The sequence below is a fragment of the Rhinolophus sinicus genome, chromosome 5, assembly GCF_057876585.1.
Source record: "Rhinolophus sinicus isolate RSI-liver-muscle chromosome 5, RSI-T2T, whole genome shotgun sequence".
NCBI lineage: Eukaryota > Metazoa > Chordata > Mammalia > Chiroptera > Rhinolophidae > Rhinolophus > Rhinolophus sinicus.
Window position 1 is genome coordinate 29,953,990 of NC_142505.1, and position 26,044 is coordinate 29,980,033.

Below are 26,044 nucleotides of genomic sequence, written 5' to 3' on the forward strand. Positions count from 1 at the left end.
CTCCCCTCCCCCTGCCCTCTCCTAGCCCAGCGGTCCTTCCTGCTCTGGCACTATCGCCTTTCTCCAGCCCATATTCGGATGTCTTCAATTATTTCAAAAATGTCCTTTGTAGCAAGTTGTCCAAACCAGAATGCAATCCAGCAACATGTACTGCAGATGGTGACCGTGTCCTCGCTTCTCTTTTACCCGGAAAAGCCATTGCCGTTGACCCTGACTGCTTGAAATAAACCTGGCCTCTTACCCTGCAGAATGTCCTGCATTCTGGGTTTGTCTGGTCAGTGCCTCGTGGTGTCACTTATCATATTCCTTTAGCCCCTATTTCCTATAAAGTGGAATTTAGTTCTAAGGCCTTGATAAATTAAGCACTTACGATTGGAATACATTCCAGATGATGTGTTCTACATGTTGGGCCCCATCGGGAGACCCATTAAACCTCGATGTCTCTCCATTTCTACCCTTTTAAAAGATTGTCTTCCCGGAGTCTTTTCCTGATGCCCCGGCTACATCTAAATCCAATTATCGTTTGGTATTTATACCATGTTTTCTGATGCCTAGCATAACCTACATTACCTTATGTTTGCAAAATACACGTGTAAAACACATGCACATATTGCAAATAAAATACACACAGAGACACATATTTTATCCGGACATTCGTACTTGCAAAGCCTTGGGCGGGTCTTGTGTCCTGTGCTTCCTAGTGTCCCACTGCCTGTACACTGTGCCCTGTATACAGAAGGTGATCCATAAAGGTTTCTGGGTGATAGTCATGGCCATGGTGAGGAGGGGAGAAACTACTGTTGGGGTATGCATCACCAGGAACCTGCAGATTCGGGGATCAAAGAGCTCAGGGTGGGAAGAGTGGAATTGCGGGGGGGTGTAGGGTTGTTCCGCTGGTGCCAGCAGCCACTCCCTTGCACAGTGCTGTCTCCAGGAACGTCTGGCCCAGTCTTACAGGCATGGCTTCTCTTTCTAAGGAGCCAGTTAACGTAAGGGATACGTAGATTTCACTTGCACCATTAAATGCATTTTCTCTTGTACCCATAACACATCTTTCATTTTTTATTGCCACATAGCTCATGTACATACAGAAAGCAGTCCAGATTATAAGGACGTAGCTCAGTGGATTTTCCCAAGGTGAGCACACTCATGTACCTGGCACCCAGCTCGAGCAATAGAACATACAAGCCGCCTTGAAAGGACCCCCGCTGGCCCCTCCCAGTTCCTATGCCCCAGGGGTGACCACAGTCCCAACATGAAATACCATTGATTAGTTTTGAATTTTATTTTTTTCCAGTTTCATTGAGATACAGTTGGCATATAATATTGTACTAGTTTAAGTTACACAAAATAAAGATTTGATATGCGAATATGTATATAGTGTGAAATGATTGCCACAGTAAGTTTAATTAACGTTCATCACCAAACATGGCTACACATTTTTTTCTTGTGATGAGAACTTTTAAAATCCATTCTCTTAGCAATTTTCAAATACATAATGCAATATTGTTCACCACAGTCATCATGCTGTATAGTACATCCCAGGTCTTATTCATCTTACAAATGGAGGTCTGTACCTTTGACCACCTTTACCCGTTTCCCCCACACTCCTGCCCCCAGCTCTGGCAACCACCATCCTGTCCTATTTCTAGGAGTTCAGTTTTTCTAGATTCCACATGTGAGATCATATAGTATTTGTCTTTCTTTGTCTGACTTAGTTCACCTAGCATAATGCCCTCAAGGTCCATCCATATCCTCGCAAATGGCAGGAGTTCCTTCGTTTTTATGCCTGAATAATATTCCATTGTGTGTATCACATTTTCTTTATCCATTCATCCACCCACGGACACTTAGGGTGTTTCCATGTCTTGGTTATTGTGAAAAATGTTTCAATGAACAGGGGGTGCAGAAACCTCTTTGGGATAGTGATTCCATTTCCTTTGGATACATATCCAGAAGTGGAATTGCTGGATCATATGGTAGTTATATATTTTTTTATTTCTTGAGGAACCTCCATACTGTTTTCTGCAGTGGCTGTACCCATTCTCATTCCCATCAACAGTGGACAAGAGTTCCCTTTTTTCCATAACTTCCCAACACTTATTGTCTGTTCTCTTTTTGATGACAGCCATTCTAATAGGTGTAAGGTGGTTTTGATTTGCAGTTTTGAACTTGATATGAATGGAATATGCCCTTGTCATTTTTGGCCTCTTTCACTCATTATGTTTGTGAGATTCATCCACATTTTCATATGTAAACGCAGATCATTTCTTCTCATTACCGCATACTATCCCTTGTGTCACTAGATGTATATATAAACGTAATCCATTTATAAGTATATTTTTGGTTTTTGCCCCATGTAGGAAGGCATGGCATCTGTATAGAGTTGTTCCCAAAACGAAGCCCAAAGGCCATCTCACTGTGACTCATCTAAGAGGTCACCCAAAACATCAAGGCAGGGAGTATGGTGTGGTGGTCACATAAGCTGGGGTAGGCAATAGACAGCCTAGGTCCCTAGCCTTGATGGGTGGCACATTGTCGTGGTAGCTCAATAAATATGTTAGTTGTTGGAAGAGTCTAGGCTTTGGGATCAAACAAACCACATTTGAGATCTGAATTGGCCCTTACATTCCATTTGAACATGGACAAATGGTTTAACTACTTTAGCCTCCATTTTCTCACCCACTAAGAGGGAATGCTGAACTTTGGGGAGGATTCAATGAGAAACCATGAATTGTGCCTGAGTACCTCCCATCCAGCAAGCACTGAATCAGAGCATTTCTTCCCTGTCTAGTCAGTTAAATGGCACTGAACTTGCAGGCTAACCCTTACTATAACTGAAGAGGAATAATGTCTCCCCTAGATTATTCACCTCTTCAGATTGAGAATGCAGAAAGGCAGGCCAAGAGCAGCAGTGAGGGCTGGAAAAGATGGGGAAGATGTCTTTTGATGTCAGCAGATGAGCTGCAGCGTGATTGGGAAGCAACATGGCACCATCATCCGGGGGTTAGTTGAATGGTGGTTCTTTTGCAATAGGGTTACAAGTTAGTATGACAACACACGCAGTTACGGTCATGCAGTTGGTACGTGCCATTCCTGAAATCAAGGTGGTGCCGTGAGCACCATGCAGTGTCTAATGGGGAGAAGAGGCTTTCAGAGAGCCAAGGATATGTCATGCCAGCTACCCCAGCGTGGACCATTCAGTCCAGTCTAGTTGGTTAAAAGGAGCACAGTAACTTTTTTTCCTAGACCGTATACATTGACCACCTGTCGTGGTGCGCACGGTTACAAGCTAGACTTGGGAGAAGCATAGCACCTAGGGTGAGCCTGAAGGTTAGTTTGCTAGACGGAGTGTTAATGTCTCAGAGGCTACAGGGGAAGAGCCGTTGCCTCGTAGAATTTACCTCTTGGGATAATAGGGCAAATCTGCTTCTCCCACATCCTTCTTGTAAATCATAAGCTTGGAGTGTTAAGGTGGCCTTTTGCCAAAAGACCAGCATCAAATATTTATACAATACCAGAGCAAATAGCTTTCTGTGCACAGTAGGGAAGCTGCTTTACTTTTATAAAAATGCAGGGATAATGGAGTGTTTTCCATAGATGGAGGGCGATTTAACCTTTTAGATCAGGAGTCTTCACTCTAAGACCTATTTATACCCAGCTCAGTGCACATCACAGTGAGGCAGAGCCAGCAAGGCAGTGAGGAGACGGGGAGTGGACAAGGCCATCAAAACCAGGGGCTCTTTAAAAGCTCAGCTGTCTGCTTTCTGTGCTTCATTGACTTTTTTGCGGTTACAGATGACCAAATTTTGACAGCCATTCTGAACTTGCTTTGGAGTTAAGTAGGTAGATCAGCATTCTGGCTTCAGGATAACAGAGCGGCAGGCCACGAGGCTAGAGGCAGACACTGGCTGAGGCAGCTGGGAAGTAAGAGCCTCTTTGTTCCTGCTTCACACCCCCAAGGCTGGCCTTACCGCTCCCCACTGACCACACAGCCCTCCTCCCAGGCCTGTGACTCAGGAGGAAGAAGGAACAGCCAGGCAGATGGTGGGAAAGAAAGTCTGGAGGGGCTGCAGTGTCTTCTTCCCCCTTCTGGACCTCAACTCTGCTGTACTGTATTATTGGCAGGCTAAATACCATCATGTCATTGATGTCACATCGGGCACTCTAATACTTAAAGCACATGGCAAGCACAGTTAAAGGGGCCTGGAGGTGTTGCATTGAGGAGATCTGTAGTAGAGACTTCGGAAATTAGATACAACACAGTTTTATAGAAGTCTTGAGGATGAATTTGTGCTGTGCTGACATGATCCTGAAGGAATCATTGAGTTTCTTCTGTTCCAAGCATTCTCAGGTCGAGACTTGGGAAAGCTTTATTCAAAGGGGTCTGTAGCCTCCTCCTGCAGCCCGGGCTCCAGCTGGACCAGAACTTTTCAAATGAGTTGGACTATGGTTGTCCTGGACCTCAAAATGCTTGTCACGTGGTTCTGCTGAAGAGCAGTTCTGTTCTTCCCTGATCACCTTTGTAAAATGTCTCATAGGAGGACATTGAACAAACACTTGGGGGAAGCTTTTTAGCACAGCAGAGGAGAGAGGCAGCTCGAGACTTTTGCTAAGGCTGTTTGATGACAGATTCATAGGATAGGAAATAAATGAAGAACTGGAGCAGGGTGTTGATTAACCCACAGAGGTCTTACTTGAAATGGAGTATTATCTTGTCAGATAGAAATAATATAAAGATAAGGCAGCTATGCTCCATGAATTATTCTAACAACTATGGTTTGTTGAGCTGGTCAAGCCTGTCTGTCATCCTGGATTAATCAGGAATGACCCTAGGCTAAGCAAAGTACACTGGTCTCATTTTTCTTAGGTTTAGGTTGGGCACTGGATCAGTCAGCAATTGCTACAATAATGCTGTGTAACAAACCACTCCAGAGCTCAATGGCTTAAAACAGTAATCATTTATCCTCACATATTTGCAGAATGGCTGGAGCAGCTCTGTTGAGGCAGCTTTGCTGATCTCACTCAGCTGGGCTCATATTCACAGGTCTGTGGGGTCAGCTGATCTAGGCTAAGCTCCATTGGGGCAGCTCTGTTCCACCTGTATTTCATCTTCCTTGAACCACCTGGCTGGCTGGGGCATGTCCTCTCAAAGTGGCCGCAGAGACACAAGAGAGCAAGCCCAACCACACAAGTGCTTTTCAAGCCCCTGTTTGCATCATACCTGCTAATATCCCATTGGCTAAGCAAATCACATGATAAGCCACTAATTGACTGGTTTCCCCAATACTCTTACTCTTGACTTTCTTCTCATAATTCTGCTACCATTGAGAGAGAGATTGAGAGAGAGAGAGAGAGAGAGAGAGAGAGAGAGAGAGAGAGAGAGGAGAGATAGTTAAGTAGCTGTTTTTTATGTCCTTTGCCCATTTCTAATCGTGTTTGAGTATTTTTAATGCTTAATTTGTAAAAAGCTTTTAATATATAAAGAATGTTAAGCTTAGACATTTATTTTTTTATTTTTCTTGTTGCAAATGATTTTCTCATTTTGGTAGTCTTTTGAGTTTGTTTATGAGGTCTTTGGAAAGACAGCAGCTAAAGATAGTTGTGTTTACATCTGTCAGCCCTTTTCTTTGTGACTTCTGGAAAATGCTGGCAGTCCCTGAACTCCAGTGTGATTCGTAGGACTTTCTGAATTCCCTGAAAAAGAAGGTCACATTATTGTGTGAATTGTCCTTTTAAATAAAAGTAGCATATCATTAAACATTTTATGTGTATTGCCATAACAAAATACCACCAGTGGGTTAGCTTACACAATAGACATTGATTTTCTCATAGTTCATCATCAAGGTGCTCGCAAATTTGGTTTCTGGTGACACTTCTCATCCTGACTTACAGAAGTCTACCTTCTGTCTGTATCCTCATATGGCCTTTCTTCTGCACAAGGAGGCAGGGAGGGGGCCTGGTGTCTCTTCCTCTTCTTATAAGGACATCAGACCTAACAGATTAGGGCCCACCCTTATGACCTCATTTAACTTTAATTATCTCCCTAAAGGCCACATCTCCACATACAGAAGGTTAGCGCTTCAATGTACATTTTAGGGAAGACAGTTTGGTCCATAACAGTCTGCTTGAGCAGTGATTTGTAGAATAGAATCTAGGGACCAGGAAGAATTCTCTGTCCACCAGCCCATTTCACAGATGAGCGACCAAGTCCCTAAAAGGGGTCATATCACTTCTCATGGTAAATCATGAACCCAAACTATCTGCTTCTAAGTCCAGTCCTGTTTCCCAAAATCTCTAATCTAAAGGAATCTAGGTCATTGGGAGCTAGTAACAAAAGGTGGGGTGAAGGGTGGGGGCACAAAAGCTCCTCCTTCAATGTCTTCTGCAGGGGCAGGGACCCTGTTGTAATTTGCTTTATACTCTTGTTGCCCAGGACAGTCTTGAGTCATGCCGTGTGTGTAGTGTACCATTGTCGAATTGTACAGAACTCAGAACCGGGTACATTGACTAAAGCAATGCCCAAGGAAATGTTTTCAGTGGTAAATCATTTGGGAAAACTCTCCCTTCCCCCAAATTCCGCCTCTTGACAAGAGCTGCCTGAAGTGTTGTCTGTACAGCAGCCCATATCATATGGAACTTCCAAGAATCGATTCATCTAGAATGCATCTGACAAGCTCAGATCTGGTGTGTTGTATCTATCTCCCCCTTTTCAAAAGAAATCTCTCACCTAAATATAGTTTTCTTCTAAAAACTGTCTCTAAATGACTGTGTTTTATCCTGAATAAGTTCTCCCCAGTGCATCCTGACGTTGGAGCATGAAATGGAAGGTAAACGCGTGAAATCATATGGTGATTGCTAACAATGAAATTTGGGCTCATAAAATCAAGGATATTATTCAGAACTGCGAGGTAAATTAGTCTCATTCATTCTGATGGGGCTAGACGCTATGGCTGTGTGTGCCTTCTTTAATTAACATGCTGAAAAGATGTTCTGATTGGGATTATTAATGAATGCAGTGAAAATTTTTGCTGCTTGTAAGGCTTCTGCCACAGACGGTTTACAGAACCCCACCGCCTTTTTCTTTTTTCCACAGATTCCTTACATGGTTTGACAGATGGAGTATTCATCTTTGAAGCTGTTTCCACAGAAGATAGCAAAACCATGCAGGGCTATGATGCTATTGTTGTCGAACAATGGACGGTCCTGGAAGTAAGTGTGGGATTGGCAGGGGCGCTTCTTTTATTCGGACGGTGATTGTTTTATTCACTTGCTGGCTCTGCCTGTGGCTGCTGCTCAGCTGTGGCTTTCCTCTGAAAGGCATTTGACCTGGGTGGGTAGACCCTACCAGGACCCCTTTCGTCCTTTCATGCCTTTCATTTTCCAGCCCTGACTTGGGGAATGGGCCCCACATTTCCCTTTCTGTAGGAAAAACACATTAAGTGTGCCGGACCTTTCGATGGAAAAGATTCTTCTTTCATTAACGTGCATATAACTGAAAATTGGAAGTGACATAAATGAGGCAGACACACAGTTTGTGGCCTCCGTAATAATAATAGCAGCATCGTTATTGGAGCGAGACCCTATGGCTTCCTGTGTCAGGTATGCTCAGAAGAAATATATGCACACGTGCTCAGTCAGTCTTCACAATAAGCCTATGCGAGAGGTAGCATGATTGCTCCTATTTTACAGATGAGAAAACTGAGGCACAGAGAGGTTAGGTCCCTGGCCCAGCATTACACATTAAGTGCTGAAGGATGTCTTTGAGAAATGTGGACTCGTGAGGCCACCAAATTGCAATTAGCAGAGGAATTCCTCAAGCCGTGTTCCTCTGGGACTTTGGAAGAGCTGATTTCTTTCTCACACTCTCTGGTGTGTACTTTAAAGATATTTCTCCAACTCTGGTAGCATGGGCTTTTTAAGCTCATCTCTTGTCCAACCAGCATCCTGGATATAAAGGGAGAAGCAGTTTGAACATGGAGGACTGATTCCTGAAAGCCCTGGAAGAACACAGGGGTGGTGTCATTCTGAGGGGCCCCTGACAAACCCAGCTCTCCGTGTCAAAGTGAGACACAGGTGGATGCAGCTGTTTGTGAGGGGTGTGGGATAACGGTACCACCAGACAGCAGGTGCTTGCCATGCCCTCAGTGCCCTCGGGAGCTGCAGCCTGGAGGCAAGTCCCTCACCTGCTTGCTGGGGTGGGGGGCAGTTAGTCAGCCTTTACGTCTGCAGCAGTGAAGTAGGGAGTAGGGCTTTTAGGGGCCTGCCTGTATATGAGCAGTGGTGGGAAATAACTGTTTGCAAGTGTGACAGCAACAGAGGATAAAGAAAAATGTCTTAATCAGAAACCGGAATTCCAAAAACCACCATCTAAGGCAGGTGAGGGTCATGGCCAGGACTCCCGAGGACGTTTGGGGTGAGGAATCAGATGATGACCTGGTTTGTGACCAGGCTCCACCACTTACTCCCGCCTGACCTTGATCCCAGTGAGCCTTCACACGCTAACAGGAAATGGGGTGCAAAGAAAGTGAGGCTCAGTCTAAAATGCAAAGCAGTGCACCGTGCAATGAGGGCAGGTCATGTCCCCTCTGGGGACCCTAAACTTACTCAACTGTAAGATGGGGGCAGTGCTGGTCATCCAGCCCAGCACTTGTGACACAGTGAAGGCTCCTGGTGGTGGTGAAATACGAACTCACAGTGGTCACAGCTGAGGATCTTGAGGGTACCTTGAAAACAGTCTGCATGCTTCAGCACTCGGCTTGCTCTGCAGCACTTGGCTGTAACAGCAAGCCATGCATCGTTGCACCCAAAACAGTTGCATGTGCAGAAGTGTTTGGCAGGCCATAGCGACGTGAGTACAATCTCTCCTTGACTGCTCATCAGAATGGCTGTTATGGGAGGGCATTGCGGTTTTCCTCAAAAATCATGACTTGATGGCCATGATCCAATATCATCTAAGAAACTGGTTCTCAAAATGTGGTCCCAGGACCACAGCATCAGCACCACCTGGGAAATTTACAAATGCAAATTCTTGGGCTCCACCTGGGTCTACTGAATGAGAAAGTCTGGGGATGGGACTCATCGATCTGTGTTTTCACAACCCCTCCAGGGGATTCAGATGCACAATTTTAAGAACCAATGTCTAAAAGAACAGTACAGATGCCACTCTCACCCGGGCTCTGGGATGCTATTGGACGAAAGGGGTGATGGAAAGAGTACCCCAATGATTTGTATTTCTTTAGTCTTTGAAACTAACTGTGACCTGGATGGGTAACTGGAGTGAATGCTTACTATACAACATTTTTGTGGGAGGGGGATAAGGTTACAACCATTAAAAGGTCCCTTGTCTTCTCAATGTAAGAGGTCAATTTTATGGGTTAAGAAGTTAGATCAGAAAAAATGAACATTCATTCAGAAACTTTTCTTGGGTTTGCAGATTGATTTCCTTTCTTTTGTCAATTTTATTTCTTTCTTGGATGTTTGAACTTTTCCCTCTTGACCGCTTGTATGTTTGTGCATTAATCTATTTGGTGACACTAGCGTTGGGTCGTGTTGTCCTTGCCCCCGTCACCACTCCCACCAACTCTCTCCCTCTCTCTCGATGACTCTCTCTCCCTCCCTCCCTCCCTCTCCTGAGAAATGCTTTGGCTTTTCCCCAGGAATCCTTGGAAATGAAATAGAATTTATAGACCTGTGATAAGTCCAGTGGTGTGCACCAAGTTATAAAACCAATTCCGTGTGTCTCTTCCCAACTCCATATTCAAGTGACAAATTCAGTCAGATTAGTAGCTTGAAATTGGCCATGGTGGAATTATTCCACCGTGGAAGTTGGCAAACGCTAGAAATTATGGGGGTTTTTTCCCCCCTAGAGAGGCATTTGTAATTGTTTTCCAGCACACCACTAGATGGGCCTTTATTTCATCACATTTCAAATTATGTACAGGTTTGGCGGCATCTAGTTAGGCAGAAACAGATTTTCTTAATTTTCATGAGAGTGATGACAAGTGGATTGATGATTTTGATGTTGCTGTTCACCAGTTTTCCGTGCTCAAGTCTTCAGACCTGCTTCTGGTGTGTGTGGAGCATCCCCACATTTCCCACAGTGAAAGGAGACCCCTCTCCTTTTTAGGAGCGTTAGCCTCTCAATGGCGAAACAAGAGAAGATCTCTTTGGAGCAAACTGTACCCCTCTGGGTTTCTCTTCCTCTTTGCAGCTGGTGTGGGCAGCCTTCAGGAGTCAGCTCTTAGGTCACCTCCTTCTGGAAGACTTCCAGACTCCTTCCTCTGTGTTCCCATAGTTCTCTGCACATAAGCCTGTCAGAGCGCCTGTTACATTCACTTTTATTCGTTTATCTACTTTTCTCCCTTCACTCTGAGTTTCTTGGCTGGAGATATTCATCTTTGTTCTCCAACTCACCCAGTAAATGCTTCCTGAATTAGGATGAAGGCTTTTTGGTTCAGCCCAAGGGTAGACCAACATTTCTCAAAATTGAGCTTGGATCAGAATCACTCGGAGACCTTTTGAAAACTCAGATATCCAGGTTCTACCCCCCAGAGTATCCTATTGACCCACTTTGAGGATCCTGCTTTAGAGGTTAGCTGGGTTACCGGCACAGTTCAGCGAGGTCCAGTCCAGACCAGGTTTGCCTGTGACTCCGTTCTTTGAAGAGGTTCTGTTAGACCCTCCACTCTGACCCAGAGACAGCCCTTCTTCTGCATGGCCCGCCACGTGCTGCATCAGCTCCCTCACTTGCCGCCTTCAAGACCCAGCTATCTCCTTTTTTCCTCATCTTTTTGGCCTGTAGAAAAGGGCTTTCCTGTTCAAGCCCTGGGCAGGTCCCACTTGGCTTATGGTTGACCCTGCTTTTCTGGCAACCACTGTGCTCCCGGGCCATCCCATGAGCTCTTGGACTCCAACCACAAAACATCTCTAACCTCTCACCGTCATTTTTCTTTTCTCACAGTTGGCACTGACTTGTCCCTTTCCTGCCTCTTTATTCCTGCGTGTATTAATATTCTCCACTCTGTGTGCTGATGTGCGTTCCAGTTCAGGTACAGCTTCCTCACGTCCCTCTCTCTCTGTCTCTTTCTCTCTCTCTCTCCACACACACACACACACACACACACACACACACACACTTCCACAAGAAAACCTACCTCACTCTTCACAGCTCTGCAAACAGTGCAATATGTTGGAAAGAGAATGTAGGTGCTAGTCTGGGCATGGTATGAATCCTGGCTCTCTTATTCCAGCTGAATAACTGAGTGTATACAAAATAAACCAACCCCGATTTGTTTTTCCATTTTTCAATTGTATAAATGGGGACACTGGTAACAACCTCTCAAAGTTAATGAAAATTAAAAGAGATACTATAGTAAACAGTTGCAAATGTAGTACTTAGCATATAATAAATAAATACCACTTTCTTTTACCAGACACCTGGTATCATCCATTAGAAGGATCCCCTCCCTATTGCCTTGATCTTGTTCTGAAAGAACAGAGGACGTTGGGTGAGGGAAAGTACAGAGTCAAATATAAATAATGGCATTTTTCTCAGTTGGAAACCTATGACCTAAAATTAAAGACAGTTGTGAGGAGGATAAAAGTCCATTGAAAGGGCATTTATAACTGTATTTTGTATATTTTTTTTCTTAGTTTACAATCTAGAGTGTAAGCAGAATGGGTAAGTCTATGAAAGGAAAGGGAAAACTACATGAGTAGGTGAAGAGTAAGAGACTGACAGACAGAGCCAGGGACCCTGTTTCCTCTGAGTCCACATAGCCTTCAGCCTGACAGCCCACCGTCAGGCTGTGGACACCGTTGGGGCCCTTGAGTCATAGAGCCTTCTCCACCTCCATCCGTCTCCCTGGAATGCCTTCAAGTTTATCAGGGCTTCTCTTGAAATGCGCTGCCAGAATTGAACAAAGCACGTTTAGCTGATGCAGTTGGTAGGGTGGCCAGTCAGTTAACTGAAAAAGGTCAATTGAAAAGAGCCAAATAAAATCATATTCATAGCTTACACATTTTATCTTAATGTAAAATATGTAACTACACATCCACTTGCCAATCTTTTTGAGTTTGGGGTCTGCTGACTGGATTTCCACTTCACCTTTCTGGTATAAACCACACCCAAAGTACACGGTCACCAATAGAAACTGTCAGTTTTTGGAAAGTCTAGGAAAGAGATCTGACTGCAGAATCCTTCTGTTTTCATGATTTTTTCCCCTAGCTTTTTCCATTTCTTCTCCCCTCTCTAATTCAGCCACAGTTCTTATTTTAAAATATGTCCTTTGTCAAGTCTCTTCAAAATATTCAGTTTAGTTTTCCTAGAAGCAACTTCTTTTGCATTTACTGTCAATTTAAATAATTTAAATTGACACATCATTATGATAATGGTTCTAACTGACCTAAACGGGTCTGGGAACATGTGATGTGCTCATTTGCTGGGATTGGAAGGGCATGATTATCCTGGAGAACAGCGTGCTCCCTGCAAGGACTTGGTCTCCCTGAAGGGGAGCGAGGCTTCTGCTGGTACAGCTGGAGATTGAATTGGCTTTGGGGTATTCATTACAGATGTTGTGATGCAAGGTGCTGCGTAGGCAGCTCTCTCCATCGTCTACCTATGGATTCCATCTGTTGTTGAATTGACTCCCAGCTCATCTCATCCTATTAGTTGATGCCCATTTTTCCAGCCTGTTGAGACTTTTTTTTTATCATGTTGATATCATCCTACATTTGCGAGGATCAACCCAGCTTTGGTTTCTCTGAAGGTTTCAGATATAGGCTGACTCCTGGCCCACCCAATGTCAAAAAGACTGGATGGAGGACACGGTCCTTTGGCATGCTGTGGGAATCTCTTCTCTAGTCTCTAACGCAAGGTTACAGATGGCCCTACTGTTCCACCTAACATGTCACCATCTTCTCCCAAAAGGGCTCATGAAGGGCTTGGGAAGATGCATTTCTGTGACTGAAATTCATTCTGGGCCATGCCTCCACACCCTGCCCGTCCCATAACCTCATCCAACGTCATAGGAGGCCTCCATTGTTGTTCATGAACTTCTGCAGGCTGCTGGGAAGCAATCTTTTGTTTCCAAGGGCCCCAACCATCTCTTTTAACAGTCCGCCCTAGGATTTGCCAGGGAGTAACATCAATTTCTATGGTATCTAGAATTCACTACCTTCTGCTCTGACAAGGGAGCCAATATTTGTTCTTTTGAAACCATCTGGTATTTTTTTTCATTGCCACAGTTTCTCCAAGATAATTGTTTTGGTTCTGCGATCATAGCCTTTTGTGCCAAAGGCGGCAGCAGTTCTTTGCCTTCTTCCTGTGATACAGAAGATTTTCCCGGGGGTGATCAATGCCATGCAAGGACCAGGGCTGAAGACCCAGCCTCTCCCAGGCTGTAACTCCACTCCTTTTCCAGCCCAGAGCACACACCACAGCACAGATGAGGTCTGCGAGGCGAGCAGGATATCCTTCGATGTATCTAGTAGCTCTCTCAGTGCCTTCATTTTGATCAAAAAGTTCCTTGTGTCTCTCCTCAGCTTTGGTAGTTTCACACCTGTGTGCTGAACGGTGTGGCTGAGCACTTTTTCCTTAAAATGCAATTCATTTGGGCTTGATGAATTTAAAATGTGAGGTTTGCTTTGGAGAGGAGGTTGCCAGCCTCTATTAAAAATTTTAAATGGCCACCCTACCCATGACTCAGCCAGTTCACACCTCATGACCATCTCTTCTAGAAAAACAAACACTTTTTCACAAGAAGGCATGTCCAAGGACATCATTTCGGTATTATTAGTAATAGAAAAAAAGGAAACAGTGTACACATTCATCAATAGGGGACTGGTTACCTAAAGGATGGTACCTCCTTATTATGGATGTGGTCAGTCTGTATAAATTGACACGGAAGGAAATGTTAAGTGGAAAACAAGCTGCGAAATGATAGTGTGATGGTTAGTTTCATGTGTCAATCTGGTTAGGCTATATGGTACCCAGTTGTTTGGTCAAACACCAATCTAGATGCTGCACTGAAAGTATTTTTTAAGTGCAGTTAACCTTCAAATCAGCAGACTTTGAGGAAAGCAGATTACTAATCATCCATAATGTGGATGGGCCTCATGGAATCAGGGGAAGGCCTTAAGAGACCCGACCCCGCAGACTTTGGTTCTGTTTCTCAGAAGAACCCTAATACAGATACAAACATTGTGATGCCATTAATGAAGGAAAAACTTCACAAAACAACGTGACATAGTTTCTATGGATATGTGTGAATGCAGAAAAAAGGCCTGGAAGGGCACCCATCCACCTGGTAACGGTAGTTACATGTGACTTGGAATGGAAGCGTGGAAGGTAGCTTTATCTATAATATTTTCATTTTCTATAGAGAAATATTCATTTTACCTGGGTAATTAAAATTTAATTTTTAAAAGATAACTAGTGATGTCCCACCATATTTTTTTCTTTTCTTAGGCTTTAGATATATAGTTGACCCTTGAACAATGCGGGAGTTTAGGGGCATCAACCATCCAATACAATCAGAAATCCACATATAACTTAAGCTGGCCCTTCCCATACGCGGATTCCCAAACACGGATCAAAAATGCAGTTGACCCTGAATAACATGGGTTTGAACTGCACAGGTCCACTGATATACTTATTTTCTCCTTGTAGAAAACAAAGTAAAATAGGAATTGTCTTCAGCATATTTGTCTTTGTACAATTTCTTGCTTTGAACATAATATTTAAAGGTGTGTGTGTGTGTGTGTGTGTGTGTGTGTGTGTGTGTAGTCGTGTACACCTAAACTTATTGTAGGCTTAACCTTCTTCCTCCTGTACTGGGTTCGCCTCACTTCTGTCACCGTCCCGGGAGAATCAGCTACTTCCCGCTGTCCTTACAAATCCACGCTCATCAACTTCTGCAGACTCATTGATTTCCTTGGTTGCCTCCAGCTTTTATTCCAGAGTGACAGTTCCACCTGGAGCCAGCTTCCCTTTGGCCATTTCTTGCCACAAGGCCATATGGAACCTTCCGCTGAACTTTTGAGATCCTTTTGCCTCTTGTCCCTAGAAAGGGCCTCTGGTACTCTTTGGCTGTTAGGAACTTGGTGGAGGCCTTCACAAAACAATTTCTGAGTTTATACAGTCTGTGTTCTCCAAGTAAGTCACTCCTTTTTCCAAAATGATACTGTATTTAAAAACAGTGACCTCAAAATCCTCTATCAGATCATTGAGTCCTGACTTCTGCTCTGAGTCTTTGACCCTGTGCTGGGGTCAGTGAGCCCTGGATGGATGGCTGTCCCTCTCACACCTTTTTTAGACAGAATCTTCCCTCTCCTTTCTCCTTGGCAGCAGCTTGGATTGGGGTTCGTGAAACGTCCTGCGGATTGTAGCCGTGGCAGGACAGAGATGATGGGCCAAAACCAGCCCGCTGGCTTCCCCATGGGGCGGTGGCTGGCAGCTGGTGGAAGACTATGCAGGAGAAGAAAGCATTTAAGGTGGAGGGGATTAGTGGGTACAAAACAGAGAATGCCCAGGGAATTGGGAAACCCACAGGGTCAGAGAGTAACCTGCTCTTTGCTGCCCGGGATTAAGAATGCAAAGGGGTGTTTACTGTGTTTACTGAAGCAAAGAATATCCAGGTGGGAAGAAGACTTCCTGCAAAATAAAGAGCAAAGCATTCAGTGCAGGATGGTATCCTGCCAACCAGAAGTGCCCTGGGAGAAAGTGGAGGCTGACCAGGGCCGGCTGGTGGCAGGGAGCTCCAGCTCCGTGTTGACACTCAAGATGTGGACATTTGGGAGGGGGCCTCCTATGGGTGGAAGTGGCGGCAGAGGCAGACCAGAAGAGAAAGCACATCTATTCATTTTTTCTCACAGTTAGAACACATAGTAGATGTTGTCAGTGTTCTTCTACCCGTGTGCGTTCCCTTCCAGCACCTGTGAGTCTCTCGCGACACCTGCCTCTGGGCTCCTGGAGCCCGCATTGCGCTCCGGCAAGGAGAGCCAAAGTGCCTGGGTGTTTAGATGTCCCCGGGGTCGTCCTTGTCCGAGATTAAGAAGGTGGGGTATGAAAGCCCAGCTCCCCGGCCTTAGGTCGGGACGCTTCTGAGCACAACCTACTTTCCAGAGCCCACTGTGGGGTGAGGCTGAGCTACTACTGTTCAGGGGATGTTGGGTAAACCCATGTCTGCTTGGCTGCTTCTGCTTTTTGTCCAGATGCCCCACCCCTCTCCAGGAGCTCTGCTTTAACAAGTTACCTGCATGCAAATCCTCCTCTAAGGGTCTGCTTCTGGGGAACTTGGCCTAAAATAGATTATTTCTTTTAAAAACTCCCAGGTAAGAATGCAAATTATGTTGCAAATTGGGGTAAAAATTAGTGTGGGTTTTATAATAATTGTAGCCAAATATTTACAGTCCAAAAGTATGTATGTTGAACAGTGAATCTTTCTCTTACCTCCCACCTTCCTGTTCCCTAGTTTTCCTTCCCCAGAGGCATCTCCTCCCACAGATACACAGAGCTGGGTGTACCCTCATAGGCACACGTGTAAGAGGCTGAACAGTGCCCCCCCCCCAAAAAAAAAAGTCTCAGGTTCTAAGCCTTGGACCTGTAAATCTTACCTTATTTGGAAAAAGGATCTTTGCAGATGGAATTAAAGTTAGGAATCTTGACATGGGAGATTGTCCTGTATATATGGGTGGGTCCTAAAAATAATTACACATGTCCTTAGGAGGCAGAGGAAGATTTTACACACAGATAGATCTGAAGGTGATATAAACACAGATTAGAAAGAGATTCTGAAATGTGGCTGGAGTGATGCAGCCGCAAGCCAAGGAAGGCCGGCAGCCACCACAAGGTGGAAGAAACAAGAGATGGATTCTTTCCTAGAGCCTCCAGAGGGAGCGGGACCCTGCTGACACTTTGATTTTGGCAGCGATACTGACTTTGAATTTCTGGCCTCCAGGATGTAAGAGAATACATTTCTATTGTTGTAAGCCACCAAGTTTGTGGTCACTTGTGGCAGCAGCGCGAGCGAACTGATACAACGTGCATGGACGTAACTCCAGTGGAGCACCGTGGCAGGGACTTGACAGCGTCTCTGCCTGGGAGGACAATCTGGGGAGGACGCTGTGCGTGAGGCAAGCGCCAGGCCTGGCAGTGCGTTGAAGGGGGCCGTGCTGGGGATCTCATCAGAGAGCCGTGCATCCAGACAGTTGGCTCCAAAGTGATGTGTGTTTGGAGAGATGGACCGGAATGGGGGAAAGCAGAAAGAAGCCTGGGAAAGAGGTCCCAAAGTGAGAGAATAGGGGTGGTGGCTGTGGGCATTAGGGTATTTTCTACTGTCAGTAGCAGAATATCCAAGTAGAAGTGGCTTAAACAGTAGGGATTTTTCATCTCCTCTCATCAAGCGGGAAGTCTTGGAAGAAGGTGGCGTGGTTGCAGAGTCCATTTTATCAACAGCTTAAGGACATCATCGGGGACCCAGGTGCTGTCACCTTTCTGCATCAGGGACCCAGTTGTATCCTCAGCTTGTCTGACAGGTCTCTTTTTGTGATCCTAGGCCAAAGGTGGTTGCAACAATTCCAAGCATCTCATGAGAACATGACAGCTGGGAAGAACAGGGACCTTTCCTACCATGTGCCCTTTTTTTTATTAGCAAGTGAAACCTTTACCAGAAACTTCCAAGCAGAGTTTCTCTTAGGTCCCATTGGCCAGGGCTGGTCACAGATCCACGTCACTGTCAAAGATCATGGTTAGCTAGGGCTGGAGAGGGTGTCAGCCAGGAAGGGAGACCTGGGCTGCCAAGTGGCTGGTGACTTTGGCAACCAACAGTGTTTGCCACTGAGTGGGACTAGAAAGGCAGGGATGTTCTAGAGATAGTTTAAAGAATACCTCTTTAACTTGGTGACAGCACAGATAATGGGATGATGAAAGGAAGGATTTGACTTTTAGTAAAAGGTGAAAGGTTTATACCATTTGAAAAGAAACCAGAGTATTACTTTAATCTCTATCTGTACTTTTTTTCTTCCATAAACTTCAAGGGTCCTGTTCTCTCAGACACCTACATTGCACTTCCTGTACAAAATTTTGTTATACAAGTGAGTGAGACCTTTTAAAAAAATGTATTCAACAAATAAATACTGAGTGCCTACTGTGTGTCAGCCACTGTGAAAACATAATGAATGGAGGAAATTCGGGCAGGAAGGATTGATTCCTTTAACTGGAGAGAGGGAGGGCAGTCATTAAAAATGGATGCCCGCCCCCTGGCCTTTCCACACCCATAAATAATTTCTCTTCATTGTCAAGTTTCCTGAGGGGTGGTGAAAGGCTCTAAATCGCCAGAAACCTAGGCGAGTGTGCATTCTGGTGAAGAGCATGGAGCATGGTGAATTTAGAGCCTTACTGCAGAGAAGGAGAGAGTGAAAGAAATCATCACATTTCAAAATCTTGTGATAAATACGTTTTTTAAAAAAATAGTGTGCTTTAAAAACCTACAGTGAGTGCCACAGGATGGCAAGAGTGAGGCAATGCTCAATGTGATAAGAAGGGCTTGATCTTTAGGTTTGATTAATGTGTTTGAGATAGAACGGTGGGAGGTGGTTCTGTAAGGGCTTGAAACACATGCCTAAACAATTAATCTTACAGTTTCTAGAGGTCAGAAGTCCAGGTGGGCGCAATAGGTCTTCTACCTAGAGTCTCACAAGGCCGAAACCAGGTGCTAGCAGGGCTGAGTTCCTTATTGGAGGCTCTGGGGGAAGAATCTACTCCAAAGCTCATTCAGGTTGTTGGCCAAATTCAGTTCTTTGTGGTTTAGGACTCCTTTGTTTCCTTGCTGGCAGCCAACCAGAACCTGGTCTTTGCTCCTAGGGACCGCCTGCACTCCTTATGCTTCCCATGTGGCCCCCTATAAGAACTTTTTAAATGCATAGGTAGTCTGGTAGCCACGGATGAGAACAGCGCGAATGGTTCTCCAAGAAGAGCTTAGTGTGTTAAATCAGTAAGTACAGAGGGTTGAAGGGCGTTCTTGTAATTCAACGATCACTCATTGCCACTCCTTGGAATTTGTTCCTTTTGAAATTCACTTGGCCAAGAATTTTAGTTAAAGTAAATAAAAAGCAAGGGCCTATTTGTAGTTGAGAGGCTATACTCAGCAAGAACGTGGTTTGGTTGGGCCAGTGATGCCATCCTGCACCTTATCTTGTTTCTCAGTAACTTGTGCAAAGATCTAGACCTGTGAGAGCACTAAAGCTGGGAGGCCATCAGGATCTAAAGAACATGAATACTCTTGGACTCCACAAGAACATTCCAGCTGGACATGGGGGGAGAGGATCAGGGCAGGTGTGAGAGTGGGGAGTGGGGAAGAGTCTGGACAACCCACCCATGCCAACGTCAACAAGAAGGGCTATTTCTGAATCTGTTTTTACATGTTGGGTTTCTAAATTAGATTACAACTGATGTTTGTGGAAAGTACCCCACTAGTTTTACTTTAAAAAAAAAAAAAAGGAAAAGAAACCTTGCAAATTTCTTATCTAATCTATCTTCTTTTTTGAGTAGGTTTCCTTGACTTCTTAAACCCCTTCAAATCACATTATCTACTAGTTTATCAATGCTGAAGCAACACCAGCCCAATAAAATATAACAGGGATACATTTAAGTATCAAGAAAAAACACATCAATTGCATTTAAGTTCAAAAGAGTCAATCATATAGACTGGAGAATACCTGATTTGAAAGCAATTCTAATGAAAAAGAATTTAATACAGATTAACAATGTACCTACTACTACCCTCCAAATTCCCTGGGCTATGACAAAGTGAGGTTTTCTATATCACACCCTGTGTTACTTTGTCCCTCCATTTTCGTTGTCTCTTCCCCTCTGCTGAGTCCCTTCTCCACCTCAAGTCTTCACCTTTGAGATCCTTACCTTTTCTTTGTAGAATTCTCAGCTGAATTTGCTTTCCCTTCCTTTTGGCACTTATCATGTTCCACCTTACTTGAGAGCTATTCAGTTTTTTAAATTGCTATGCAAACTCCTTGAGTCAAGGACTAGCCATTCCTGATATTCATATTCCTTGGATCCAAATTAATTTCTTTCATGTTACAAATTTTCTACAAACGTTGGTTGAATGAATATGGAACAATGTCAGTTTACTCCTACTTATAAAAGATAACTGGCCATATTGATGAAAATGCACATGGGAGCTACTTATCCCTCTGTTCTTCAGTCTGGTACTGGCTGGCTTGGAGTCTTATGTCCCATCGCAACCACCATATTTGATGAGAAACACAGAAAGACTGTGGGGAGGAGGGTACAGAAGAGAGGGACAGCAATGGAGGATACATCAGCTGGAAATGGTAGAAAAAAACAGTGGGGTATATTTGTCTTGGAGGAGGCAAAAACAAGGGCAATCAGGTAGCTGACTCCATATCTTTGAAGGGCTGATTTATCGTAAAGGAGAGAGGCTGATTGCAAGGGAAAAACTAGGTCGTTTTTGGAATGCTCATGTGGAACCCTTCAGCGGTGGAAGATGCTGGAGCCTGTGGCTGTCAACCTCCAGGTCCAAGTGTGATTCAAATGTTCAGTCATCTGATGTAGGTGGTCCTCCTGCTTTGGACAGGAAGTACTAGATCAGTGCTTCCCAAGCCATGATAATGCTCAGAATCACCTAGGAACTTACAAAAAATATACATTCTCAGGCACCACCCTTGGAGATTCAGTATCAGTAGGTCTGGGAGTAGAAATTAGGGATCTGCATATAAAAAATTCATCCAGCCCAAGAACCACGGAAATGGAGGATCACACCAATCCCTTCCAGCTTTATTAAGCTGGGATACATGGTTGACCCATTGCTTTTAAGTCAGTGGCCTCTTTGAGGCAGAATTCTTAAATATCCTTTTCAGCTGAGGTGGAAAGGGGGTGTCTCTTTGTGTATATCACTTGGCAAATTAGACTTAAGATGGGTCAGGAGCTAGTCTAATGAAACCAAGAGGTCTGTTCTTTTTATAATAGTGATGCATGGACAGTTCATCAAAATGTTAAATGTAGTTACTATACGACCCAGAAATTCCACTCATAGGCATACAGTAGTTGACCCTTGAACAACATGGGTTTGAACTACGTGGGTCCACTATAAATGTATTTTCTCTTTCTTTTGTTTTCTTAATATTTTCTTTTCTCTAGCTTATTTATAGTGAGAATACAGTATATAATACATATAACATATACAATATGTATTTATCAGCTATTTATTTTATTGGTAAGGCTTTTGGTCCACAGTAGGTGATTAGTACTTAAATCTTTGGAGAGTCAAAGTTATATGTGAATATTCAGCTGCATTGGGGATCAGCACTGCTAACTCCCACCCCAGCATTGTTCAAGGATCAACTGTATATCCAAGAGAAATGTAAACATATTTCTACATAAAAACCCATACACAAATCTTCATAAGAGCATTAGTCATAATATCTAAAAGGTGGAGACAAGCCAGATGTCCATCAAATGGTGAACAAACAAAATGTGGTATATCCAGACAATGGAATATTATTTGGCAACAAAAAGGAACAAAGTAGTGATACATGCAGCAACATGCATGAGCCTTGACAACATGGTAAAGTCACAAAAGACCACATATTGTATGATTCCATTTATGCGAAATGTCCAGAATAGGCAAATTTATAGAAACAGAAAGTAGATTGGTGGTTGCTTAGAGTTGGTGCGGGGGAAAGGAGAGTGACTGCTAATGGGAATAAGAATTTTTGAGGGGTAATGAAAATGTTCTGAATTTAGACTATGGTGATGGTTGCACAACTCCGTGAATACATTACAAACCATTGAGTTGTATACTTTGGGTGAATGTTTAGGTATTTCAATTATATCCCAATAAAGATGTTTTTAAAAAAGTGATACATGAATTGAAGACAGTTTAGAAAACACAAGGGAAAAAAATCATCCTACTCTCATTATCACTGAGAAAATAGCTACATAACATCTTCATGTATATTCTTCTAGTATGTTAACTATATTTGCCTATTTTTTACAAAAAATGAGATCATACCATTTTTCTACTTCATCATTTTAAATGGCTATAGAGTATTTCAGTATATGAACAATTATATTTTCATGCATTTCTTTAGTTTTCTATTGATTGTTTTTAGACGGTTTCCATTTTCTTGCTCTTGTAAACCATGAATATTCTTTAGCTTTTTCATTGTACTTCATATCACTTTTTGATTTCAAGACTCATACTTTTTTAAGCTAGCTAATACTTATCCCATCGAAACAAATTTTCCTTTGGATGTCACCTTGACAGTTCTTGATGCTCTTCAGAGGGAGCATTGGGCAAGAAGGTGACGGGCGAGGAGCATCATAAAGACATTACCTTATTTAAAACTTATTTGGGCCACAAGATTCTGCAGTCACCTTCCCATATGAGGACAAAGTCACTTTGAAAGAAGCAGGTAGACTTGTCCCTATTGAGTGGTAATTGGATGTTTCGTTTTCTAGTCTGTATCAGTTAGTTGTTGCTACATAACAAGCCATTCCAATCTTCGTAGCTTCAAATAACCATTTATTTAGCTCATGAATCCTTTTGGTCAGCTGAGCAGTTGTTCTGAGTTGGCTTAGCTGATCTCTCATGGGCTCTCTCAGGCCTTAGCTGCTGGCTGGATGAGCCAAGGTGACTTCACTCACATGGCTGGCTATTGGCTGGGGCCACAGGGCCTTGCGTATCTTAACATCCAATAGGCTGCCCTGGGCTTCTTCATGGGATGGCAGTCACAGGGTTCCCAAGAGCCCCAATGTGCTAGCTTATTTCATTTTGCATTACATTTGTTAATATCCTATTGACCAAAAAACGTCACAAAACTAAGCTCAGATTCAAGAGGTGGAGAAATAGACACTATATCTTGATAGAATGATCTGCAACAGACTACAAGTGGCACAGATACAGGGACACATTTGTGTATGACCAGTTTAATGATTTACCAGATAATCTTTGCTAAAACATTAAGCAGCTTCAGTAGTTGGTGACCAGCATATGTCTGTGCGCATTTAATTTTCATACATGAATATATTTCCAACTACCACATACAGCATGCCCCCCAAAATGGCATCTCACCATCCTGCAGATTCACTCACATTTTTAATGGTGAGTTAATTTAAACTCATGTCTCATCATCGTTGGGTATGATTTACAGCATTTTTGCTGAGACTTTGAGAATATAAGACAGCATTGGCAGAACCTACCCCAAAAATGAGAGGATAGGTACTTTCATTCATTCACTCAACAACTATTTATTGAGCACTAATTTTGTGCCAGACACTTCCCTAGGAGTTTGGGATTCATCGACAACAAAATTAATTCCTTGCTTTTCAGGAGACTCCATTGCAGTGAAGGAGTTAGCAATATACAGATAATCAAAATCAGTGGCAAGTAGGGATCGATATGATGAGGGAAGGAACAGAGGGAGATTTTCTAGTGGACTCCAAACAGAGTTGGCCAGTCTCTCGGAGACCATTTTAATTTTATTGACTTTGGTTTTCTCTTCATCAGCTTGTCCTTTGGTGCATCAGTCCAGGTGCTGATGAAAACCCAAGAGTGCATCTGTTAGAGGCTCTGGTGGATTTATCTCTAGGCTGTCGTGGATGAGGGAGCCAGATAGAATGGAAGGACTCATGGTGGCGAGAGTACCGAACAGTCAGGGGTCTGACATGTCCTGAAGCTTGGATATTCCTGTTAGCAACTTCCAGCACCTCAGAGATCCTATTAGAAGCCCACTTACCATGAGCAAGGTCCTCAGAGAACATGTTGGAAGGATTAGTTCAACGTAATTTGGCTTGAGGGAGAGGGGAATGTGAGGAGAGGGTGGAGTTAGAATCATGGTAACCATAGTAACAAGATGCTGACAATTGAGTGACCAAATGCTCAAAGTGGGAACGTGGCACCTTGAATTTACCAGGTGGAAAAAGTCAGGGAGAGAAAACCCGTTGTGCACAGTATTCCACACTGTCCCGATTCTTACCCACTTTCTTTTCAGAATGAACCCAAGGTTGATACAGTCCACTACATAGTGCTTTGTGTGGCTTTGCCAGTTGCTAGATGCACAGAGACAGTGGAATAACCCTTTAACTTCCATTTCCTTCTCTGTTAAGATTTTCAATGAGCCTTTGTTCAGAGACATCTTCTGGGTTATCATTTTATGATTGTTGGTACTGTGTGAGGAATCTACTGTAGATGAAGGTGATAACTTTGATGTAATTTTAAGGTTTAGAGGTTTTGCTGACAAACCTCTGGACCCCACTCCAAAGTAAATACTTTTAATTATATACTGTGGGAAAACTCTCTTTAAATACCTCTGTGTAATAGATGAGGTTTCTAAGAAAGAAAGGTTAAAAATGTGATCTTTCATCCACCTCAAATTATCTAGAGAGAGAGTAATAAAGTGGCAAATCCCATTTACTCCCACAAAGCCTAATTTCCTCTCTCATCAAAGCAAGTGGGAGGGACTTGGCAAGTCCCTGGATGGAGAAAATGTTTCGTGTTTAATTGTTATCAAACAAAGCTGTTTCCAAGTCTGCCAGAGAGGACACGCTCACCCCTGATGCATTCAGTATGTGTGTAAAATGTCAGCTTCTGGAGGATGTAAGCCTCGTGCTGTCTCAGTATGAGGTCCCTGCTGTGCAGCCGACAGGATGTAACAGCTTTGAGTTGCTTAACTGTTTGCACTCAGAACTGCAGTAGCCTCTGTCCCTACTAATGGTCAGAGTCCGCCCCAGCCGTCACCCCCTGAACCTCCTAGCGCTCGGCCTTATTACCCCCAACCTAATCTGAGCCCTGTATTGTAAAGCACCTCTTAGGGTTCTCATCCCACCCAGGCAGGTGCATGTCAGGATAATAGTTTGGCATATTGTCTCCTGCCCCTCCCTCTGTCCCAACAGCCCCTCTCTGCCTTCCGAGTATGTGGCTTCAGAGACACGGTACATACCAGGACCACATCACCCCGCTTGTCCTAGAATCCAGGAGAGTGTTATCTTGCCTGTGCAGGTTTGGTTTTCCTGCCAGCTTGGCATGCGTGGTACTTTCGGAGAAGCCAGAGCAGCATCTTGAGCTAAGACTTCCTCTCCCCGCGTGGGGCTTTATCTGTCCCTCCCAGGCTACGCTGGTGGCAGTGCTGGGCTTCACTGTAGGTTATCATAAATGAGACTTTAGGGCTCCAGATGTGATGCAAGGTTATAGTGTGTCGGGCATGGAGGAAATGAGGGCTAGGCACGCCAGCTTTGCGTGTGGTAGAGAATGAGCAGCACTGAATTCCATGAAGTAGTCGCTATTACATTTTCTTTCTCTCGTATCAAGCAAGGTGACGTTCACTACGATTGTCCTCCTCGACATTGCTGGGTATTCAGTTCTTCCTCTAGTAATAGTAGTAATAATATATCATTTAGCTTCTTCTCTGGAATAGAGCACACCCCACGCTTAGTGAATTAAAATAACAACCCTTTACGGTTGCCACAGAGTTCCCAGTTCAGCTGGGTGATTCTGCTGAGCTGGCCTGGGCTTGACTAATTTCAAATGGGCTCAGTCGTGCTAACGCAGTCGCTGATGGGTTGACTGACGCTACCTGGTCCAACACAGCATCTTTCACATGTCTGCCAGTTGGTTGAGCCACATGTCTGTCATCATCCAATAGGCTAAGCCTGGGCTTGTCCTATTGTAGCATAGGCAAGTGGAAGTAACAGGGTCTCTGGAGATCTAGGTTCAGAAGCCCCATAATGTCACCTCTACTATATTCTGTTGGTCAGAGCAAGTCACGAGACCAGCCTGGATTCAAGGGGCAGGGAAATGGATTCTACCTTTTTAGGGGAGGAGCTACAATGTTCTGTTGTAAAGAGGCTTGGATACAGGGAGGGTAATCATTGAGGCCATTTTTGCAAACAGTGTATCTCAAATAATAGCTGCTATTATTATTATTATTATTATTATTACTATTATTATTATTATTTTGTTGGGCTCTCAAAGGGCTACAGAGTTTGCCTTTCTTGCTTGTTAGA

The 26,044-nt window shown here is 43.9% G+C and overlaps 1 protein-coding gene across 1 annotated transcript in view; it reads left to right on the forward strand.

The window, feature by feature from the left end:
* RFTN1 (raftlin, lipid raft linker 1) overlaps positions 1-26,044 on the forward strand; it is a 186,821-nt gene that overhangs the window by 139,079 nt on the left and 21,698 nt on the right. The window contains exon 7 of the mRNA XM_019726003.3: positions 7,097-7,212. Within this exon, the coding sequence (XP_019581562.3) occupies positions 7,097-7,212 (116 nt within the window). The remainder of the gene's footprint in view (positions 1-7,096; positions 7,213-26,044) is intronic.